Source organism: Orycteropus afer, unplaced genomic scaffold, assembly GCF_000298275.1.
Source record: "Orycteropus afer afer isolate SDZICR_OR568_19922 unplaced genomic scaffold, OryAfe1.0 scaffold00035, whole genome shotgun sequence".
In the NCBI taxonomy this organism is placed as follows: domain Eukaryota; kingdom Metazoa; phylum Chordata; class Mammalia; order Tubulidentata; family Orycteropodidae; genus Orycteropus; species Orycteropus afer.
The window spans coordinates 11,790,617-11,799,577 of NW_006921622.1; the positions used below are offsets into that span (position 1 = coordinate 11,790,617).

The window sequence follows — 8,961 nt, forward strand, 5'->3', positions numbered from 1 at the left end:
CGAGGCAGTATCACTACAGAAGTAGATTGCCCAACCTTCCTTCCGAGGAGTGGCTGGTGGGTTTGAACCGCCAGCCTTCTGGTTAGCAGGCACTATGCCCCAGAGCTCCCATCTGCTATCTAGTTAGTGATCTTCCATTTCTTCCCCTCTCATCCCTGTTAACCACCAGGAATGCTTCTTTCTGTGCATAAACCTTTTCTTGACTTTTTAAGTTTGTGGTCTCATACTATATTTGTCCTTTTGTGATTGACATTTCACTCAGTATAATGTCCTCCACATTCATCCATGTTGTAAGATGTTTTGCAGATTCATTGTTATTCTTTAATATTGTGTAGTAGCCCATTGGGTATATGTACCATTGTTTGTTTGTCCATTCATCTGCTGATGGGCACTTAGGTTTATTGCATGTTTTTACTATTGTGAATATGCTGCCATGAACATAGGTGTGCATACATCTATTCATGTCACAGCTCTTATTTCTCTAGGATATATAGCTAGTAGTGAGATTGCTGAATCAGATGGTATTTCTATTTCTAACTTTTTAAGGACATGCCATACCATTTCCACCACGGTAGCACCATTTTACAGTCCCACCACCAGCGTATGAGAGTTTCAGCCTCCCTGCACCCTCACCAGCATTTGTTGTTTTCTGTGTGTGTGTGTGTGTGTGTGTGTATGTGTGTTTAATCACTGCTATTATTAGGAGCTCTGGTAGCATAGTGCCTAAGGCACTTGACTGCTCACCAGAAGCCTGGCGGTTCAAACCCACCAGCCAGTCCTCGGAAGGAAGGTTGGGCAATCCTACTTCTGTAGTGATACTGCCTCGGAAACCCAAGGAGGGGTTGCTATGAGTCAGGGCTGACTAGACGGCAAACAGCAACAACAACATTATTTATAGGGTGTTGTTTTGATTTGTTTTGATTTGCATCTCTTTAATGGCTAATGATCACGAGCATCTCTTCATGTATTTCTTAGCTGCATTAATCTTCTTTGGTGAAGTGTCTGTTCATGTCCTTTGCTCATTTTTTAATTGTATTGTTTGTCTTTTTGTTGTAGAGGTGAAGTTTTCTATAAATTTTGGAGATCAGTCCCTTGTCAGGTATGTCATTGCCAACATTTTTTCCCTGTCTGTAGGTTCTCTTTTTACTCTTTTTAAGTCATTTTTAGTAGTGTCTTTGCCTGGCCTTGGTATTAGCGTTCTAGTTCCCTTTTGTTCTTAGTGTCTATTATTCATTTCATGCAGTTTCTTCATTTTTAAGCACATAAGTGTTTAATTTTTAGGAGGTCTCAGTCATGTGGTTTATCTTCTGCTGTTTGTGAATTTTTAGTTATGATTGATAGACTGTTTATGCTATAAATTAGGGCCCTTAAGTTTGCCCCTATTTTTTCTTCTATGATCTTTGTAGTTTTGAATTTTACATTTATGTCTTTGATCCATCTTGAGTTAGTTTTTGTATATGATATGAGGTATGGATCCTATTTTATTTGTCTGCAAATGGATACCCAGTTTTGCCAACACCATTTGTTAAAGAGACAATCTCTTCCCCATTTAATGGATTCTGGCCCTTTGTCAAAGATCAACTGTCCATAGGTGGATGGATTTACTTCTAGCTTCTCAATTCTGTTCCATTGGTCTTTGTGTCTGTCATTGTACCAATATCAGGCTCTTTTGACTACCAATGCTGGCTGTATGGTAAGTTTTGAGATCAGAAAGTGTGAGGCCTCCTACTTTGTTCTTCTTTGAACATGATTTGCTTATCCAGGATCTCTTTCCTTTCCATATATGTAGGCAATTAGTTTTTCCATCTCTTTAAACAATGTTGATGGAACCTGGGTTAGGATTGCACTCTATCTATAGATCATTTTGGATAGTATAGTAATTTTCACAATGTTAAGTCTTCTTATCCACGAGCATGGTATGTTCTTCCATTCATGTAGTCCTCTTTTGGTTTCTTGCAGTAGTGTTTTGTAATTTTCTTTGTATAAATCTTTTACATCCCTGGTTAGGTTTATTCCTAAGTATTTCATCTTTTGGGTGGCTACTGTAAATGGTACTGTTTTCGTCAGTTCCTTTTCAGAGGTTTCTTTGTTAGTGTACAGGAATATGACTGATTTTTGTATGTTGATCTTGTACCTTGCCACTTCATTGACTCATTCTATTCCTAGTAGCTTTCTTACAGAATCTCTGAGATTTCTATGTATGTGATCATATAATTCACAAATAGAGATCATTTTACTTCTTTCTCACTAATATGGATGCCTTTTATTTCCCTTTCTTGCCTTATTACATTGGTTAGGATTTCCCATACAATACTGAATAAGAGTGGGTATAAAGGCATCCTTGTCTGGTTCCCATTCTCAAGGGCAAAGCTTTCAGCATCTTTCCATTGAGAATAATGTTGGCTGTTGGTTTTGTTTATATATGCCCTTTATTATGTTGAGGAATTTCTCTTCTATTTCTATTTTGCTGAGTGTTTTTATCAGGAATGGCTGACTATAAAATGATGTTCTTCCCCTTGAGAAGGTACACTCTTGAAGTTCATTTTATCAAATGCTTTGTTTGCATTGATTGATATGATCATATGTTTCTTTTCCTTTGTTTATGCAAATTACACTAATAGATTTTCTAATGTTGACCCACCCTTGCATACCTAGTATGAATCCCACTTGATGATGATTTATTATTTTTGTGATATGGTGTTAAATTCTGTTTGGCTAGAGTTTCGATTGAGAATTTTTGCATCTATATTCATGAGGAATATTGTCTATAATTTCCTTTTTTAGTGGTTTTGCCTGGCTTTGGTATCAGCGTTCCTGTTCCCTTTCATTCATAATTTCTATTATTTATTTTATTTATTCAATATATCAGGAATTTATAATCTATGAAGCCTTTCAAATTATTTGAAAATTTTCCTGAGTAGAATTCATAGTTAAGTTTCATGAGTTTCTGAAGATGTATATGACCCAAAAATATTAAGAATTTTACATTTGGTTGATGAATGAAGTAGGTCTCCTGGGCCTACTAGAACTTATTCTGTAGGCTTGCCAGTTAGGATGTGACTCAGTGCTAGAAGGAGGCTCCAGGTGTGCAACCACAAAGCTGAGGACAGTAGGGCAGAAACACTGCTTACCTTGTGGCCTTCAAGTCTTCACTGAGCACATGGATTTCAGGTATGATGAATGAATTTCTAAAATCTTTCTTTTGATTCTGTGAATTGGATGAGCAAATAAAACTGTTACTGGAATTGACTAATTTTCTATGTGAAATATCTGATGACACAGTTAGAAAACTGGCGTCCTTAATTGCTTGTGAAGTTCTTTTGTTAGTAGAGCCAACACATAACACTTGCTGCTTCACTTTTCATACTTGTCCAAGAAGAGTTGAAATATAATATGAGCAGAATTATTTAGAAAACTAGTCATTTGATTTACATGTAAAGCTATTATTTCCAGATTTTCCTCTGCAGCTTGCACAGTTAAATTATAATCTTTGGGCATTTTTCCCAAAATAAGTGATGCTTCTTCAGAATTTGTATGTTTGTGTAGTTTTCATGCAGTCAGTAATATCATTGTGCTCATGGTATAGGAATTGGATATTTTGGCAGAATCCCAGGTGCTAAAGGGATTCCTATGAGAGTCGTCTTTTCCTTTTGCAGTTGCAAATCAATATTGCTTATTTTTTGCTAGAAAGATTGAATTACAAGCTTATACCAGGCTTGGTACATTCAAGACAAGTATTTAAATTAGTTTGTTAAACCTTTATAAAAATGCAGTTGCTCTCTTCTTTCACCTGGTATGTGGTATTCAGTTCAGAGAGGCTACATAACAAAAAGACTTATTTAAGAAGTCTGCTGAAAAGAGACTTCATCATGATCCATGTGAGGCCCAGACTTTACACTACTTAAAGCAATCTGAAGAGCTTGCCATCTTAGTAAAAAGTGACTGTAGAAGAATATAACCCCCACTGCTTTCGATTTGATTCTGACTCATAGCAACCTTTAGGGCAGAGTAGAACTGCACCATAGGGTTTCCAAGCCTGAAAATCTTTACAGAAGCAGACTGCCTCATCTTTCTCGAGTTGCTGACTCTTTGGTTAATAGCCCAATGCTTTAACCACTATACCACAGCTCCTTGGGAGAATATAAGGTCAACAGTAACTTAGATGGTCAACATTATGCAACTAAATACTTGTGAAGAAGAATGCAATGAAAACTGATTACATGAAGGTACCCCAGGAAATGAAAGTGGCAAGAGGTGTGGAACCACCTAAGATTGTAGGTGCATCTGTCACAGTATTTGGCTAGAACATGATCTTGTGGCCTGATCATAAGTCAGAGTTTCTCTTTAGTTGCCATATCTGAGAGTGCTCTCATTTGAAAAAGAAAGGGGACAGAGACCATCTTTGTGCTTAAAATGATGGAAGTTCTATGTAGGAAATCTTGGATAGAGAAGGAGAACAATGTGGAAAAAAAACACAAAATCATAAAAAAAAAAAGAGGGCGGGGGCAGGTTTGCTGGTCTCACAGAGCCTGCTGGAACCCCTGAGAGTATGGCTCCTAGCTGCCTTTCAGGTCTGGAATTGAACTCACTCTTGCAGCTTCCAGCCAAACAAAAGACAGGCAGATGAGCTGAACATTTACATAAGGTAGATACAATCATTAGAGAGATCAATCTTTGGAGATTAGAAGGGCTATGTATGCACAGGGAGACACCTAGGGGCAGGAGTGCATGGGAGGGAAGAACACAGGGAAGAGGTGACTATGGGGAGGAAGTGGGAAGAGAGCTGTTGCATTGTGGGAAATTGCAGCCAATGTCATGAGACAAAGTGTGTGTGAACTGCTGTATGGAAAATGAATTTGCTCTGTAAACTTTCACCCATACCACAATAAATACGTATTTTTTAAAAATGATGGAAGTAGCAGCTTACCCATTATTTTTGTTGACTTGACCTCAAGAAAAGGCAAATTTTGTGAATAATGTGATAGTTAAAAGCAGAATAGCAAATTAATCAGATGTACCCCTAGGTTTCAAGAGATGCTAGTTCATCTAAATCATCTACTGGGCTACAAGAAAATGGTTTAGTGGATAGATCTACTAGATCTGTTATGAACATCACTTGCCATTTGGCCTTGATTCAGACCTAGAGGAGAACTTCATGTTATGGAGTAATCCTCTGAAGAAAACGTAAACTTGCTTGGGCAGACCAAGGTGTAGTGTCACCTTATGCTGCACATAGAAATGCAGTGGTATGGCCTCTGCCTGTGGGAGTGGATCATGCAGAGAAACAAGAGGAGCAGAGTTCACTGAGCAAAAATCTTTTTGACCTTATAGTCAGTGTTACAGCAAAAACTTTTCGAGTATGTGAAAGATTATTTTGTATACCACATGGGAAATGTACTTGGTGAGCTAAAAGCCCAGAAACATTTTTTTCTTCAAGCATGTGAAAATAGCATACTTCAGTGTGGCTTTCACAGGCATCATTCCAGAAGCAATACAGACCAGACGCATAGAAGTGAGAAGAGAACAGTAACATACTCTACTGGAGGGTGCAACTCTGTATAGTTCACCAGAACACTTGGAAAGGTCTGAGTATTATATCAAACTTATTATTTCTTAATCTGTGGTGAATGCATGTGGTTCCCCCCCCCCCGAAACAAGTGTTAACTATAAAATTATGTTCTTCACCTTGAGAAGGTACACTCTCGAAGTTCATTTGTTCTTTTGTATGTCAAGCCTCCTCACATGTGCATAGCTAGGTGTAATTTTGCCGGATCTCTTTTGGCCATTTTGAACAGAAACAGAGAAAGCAAAATTTTGACAGGCTAAAAAACAGCCATATCCCTGAGTCCCACAGGAAAAGATACACAGTAAAACCCAAGTATATCCAGCAGTTAATGAGGAAGAATTCATCTAGAGACCATCTGCTATTCAGCTGCTGCAAAATGAACTTTTCCAAAATTCTAGTAATGCTAATTTTGACCTACAGATGAAGATAAAAGAAGAGAAACTGCAGAACTCAAGGAGCATCTATGCCTGTTTCTCACAAAAAGGAGATTAGGATGGCAGGAAAGAGGTAGTGGCACATCTGTCCATCCTTAATTAAGCTCATACACATATTTAAGGGCAATTTTTTTTAAACAAGTCAATATTCTTATCTTGAAGCATTTTTGGCATTTCTGAATAGTCACATAGAATGTAAGCAATCAAGATGTATTAACTGAGATAGGCTGGGATAATTGTATTTGTGTGTGTATACACACACACAAACACACACACACTATATAACAAACTTACTCAAGTATAGGTCACAGTAACTCGACTTTACTGGCATGTGTTCTAGGAAATTTTGTACTTTTATGGTTTTCTTTTCTAGTGATAGTGAGCCCTGGTGGTACAGTGATTAAGGCACTTGGCTGCTAACCAAAAGGTTGGTGGTTTGAACCCACCAGCTCCTCCACAGGATAAAGATGTGATAGTCTGTTTCCGTAAAAATCAGCAGTCTTGGAAACCCTATGGGGCAGATCTACTCTGTTCTGTAGGGTCACTGTAAGTCAGAATCGACTCAGTGGCAGTGGTTTTGGTTTTCTAGTGATATTAGAATGGAATATAGCTCAGTGATCAAGGAGTGTAAGCTAGAGTTTGCCTAGGGTAATTCAGTCCTGGGCATGAAACCTGATGCCACACCTACTTGCTGTATGACTTTGAGCCACAATTTCCTGATCTGTAAAATTTTGTAATAGTAGTTGTTTCACAAGGGACTATTCAATAGACAGTGTCATTATTAGTAGTAATAAACATCAGTATTCTGTTTCTTTTGTAGATGATGTTAAAAAATTGTTAAGGGAGTTAGATGTCATGAATTCTCTTATTGCTCAACTTGCTCCAGAAGGTAACTATGCATCATACATCTGTTTCCAAAAAAATAGAACTAGTTTATTCATTTTTTAAACTAGTATTTGAAATAGTTATGAAATATGAATTGTGAACTGTCATTAAAAATTTCTCAAACTGCAACTCAATTTTAAGTTTATAAAAAAGGTGGTCTCTAACCAAGATAAGATTTGTGGGTCTTTGGTTTCCAAAGCATGTTTTAAAGCAATGGTTGGATAAGCATTTGGCTTACTTATGTTGTTTATTTTTGATATACAGAAGAAGTAGTTATCCATGAGTTTGCTAGTCTTTGTTTGGCAAACATGTCTGCAGAGTATACCAGTAAAGTGCAAATATTTGAACACGGTGGATTAGAGCCACTCATCAGACTACTGAGTAGCCCAGACCCTGATGTAAAGAAGAATTCTATTGAATGCATTTACAACTTGGTACAGGTAAGATATTTTCTAAAATGAGTTTTCACAAAAGCTGATTGTAGAATTTATTTTCTCATAAAAAAAAAAAAAAAGGCTTTTAGAAGCTCACTATTAGGAAGTAATATCAGTTCTACTGGGTACCTGCATAATAATATCTGTCATCCAGAGAAAATGATGGACTTCTAGTATGAGTATCTTTCAGTTTTCATGCTTTATAAGTAATTGCCTCCCATGTAAGGGCATTTTAGAAACACACTTTTATTGTAAAATAATAGAAAGGCATGCAAATTAAGATGGGATTATACTAGATAAAATTTACTTGTTTTGAAACAGGAAGTCTAATGTTCTTGTTGAACCCGGTTTGACCTGGGCAGCTACCTATTGATCTAATCTTGGTGACTGAGCATATTTGATGAAGTGTTGTTATTGGTGAAAACATAATGATCTGAGTATGCAGAACATAATTAATCATTCAAAAGAGTACAAAACAAACAAAAAACTAATTTTTCCTTTGTAATTTAAAGAAACTGGCCACCTTCTCCTTTGCTTACCTGGCCTGTCCTCTGCCCCTCCTCCCTCACTGAGTACACACATTCTCACACACCCTCTTTAGCGGTCACCTGGTACTTTGGACAGTCTTCCCTGCTTCTTATCCTGCTCAGTCTTCTTAACAAATTCCACACACTCTTGATGAGCTTTGTTGTAGCTGTTAGTTGCCATTGATTCTGACTTATGGTGACCCAATGTGTACAGAGTGGAATTGCTTCATCCCATTGCCATCAAGTTGATTCCAACTCGTAACATCCCTCATAGGGTTTCTAAGGCTATAAATCATTAAAGAAGCAGATGGCCTCATCTTTCTCCCATGGAGCAACTGGTGGGTTAGAACTGCAGACTTTTGTTCAGTAGCCCAATGCCTTAACCACAGTGCCACCAGAGCTCCTTAGAACTGTCCTGTAGGGTTTTCAAACCTGACTTTTCAGAAGCAGACTACCAGGCTTGTCTTCAAAAGTGCCTTTGGGTGGGTGCGAACTGCCAACCTTTCAGCTAACAGTTGAGTGTTTAACCATTTGTGCTATTGGGTATCAGCAGAAAATACAAAAACACCATTTATAAATTATTGTCAATAAGAGTGTGAAAGGAAGAGATGTTAAAGCAATCATGAGGAAAAGGAAGAGAGCTAATTGAGAAGCACAGTGTTTAGATAAAGTATCTAAGCAAAGAAAGACAAAGAGATTTATGCTAAAAGGTAGCTGCAAGCACAAATTTCTGGCCTTTACCATGTCATTGTCACTTAATTCCACACTCTTTGGTGTTACACTCAGGATTCCTCCCTAAAAGAGACATCCTAAAGAGCAAGCTCAGCTCAATTTCCCTTCACTGGTTATGTAAATTTTACCTCTCCCAACATGCCTAAATATTCCTCTAAATGTGTTCATGTTTTAATTCCCAAACTCCTTTTAATATATCCTCTATTTTTTATGAAGCAGAAATAAAAAGAGTTGACTCCACAACCACTAGTTAATGTCAGAAGTGCTAGTTAATAATAAATCCACAGGGTGAACAAGCTAAACAATTAGGTATGTCTAAATGGAGAGTGTATCCAAGATCATATATAGGGTTGGCAGACAATGGGCCGATAAGTTCATGTGAA

General features: G+C 37.5%; 1 protein-coding gene across 1 annotated transcript in view; it reads left to right on the forward strand.

The window, feature by feature from the left end:
- ARMC3 (armadillo repeat containing 3) overlaps nucleotides 1-8,961 on the forward strand; it is a 146,804-nt gene that overhangs the window by 47,259 nt on the left and 90,584 nt on the right. Inside the window, exons 4-5 of the mRNA XM_007936409.1 lie at nucleotides 6,821-6,889; nucleotides 7,150-7,325. Of these exons, the coding sequence (XP_007934600.1) occupies nucleotides 6,821-6,889; nucleotides 7,150-7,325 (245 nt within the window). The remainder of the gene's footprint in view (nucleotides 1-6,820; nucleotides 6,890-7,149; nucleotides 7,326-8,961) is intronic.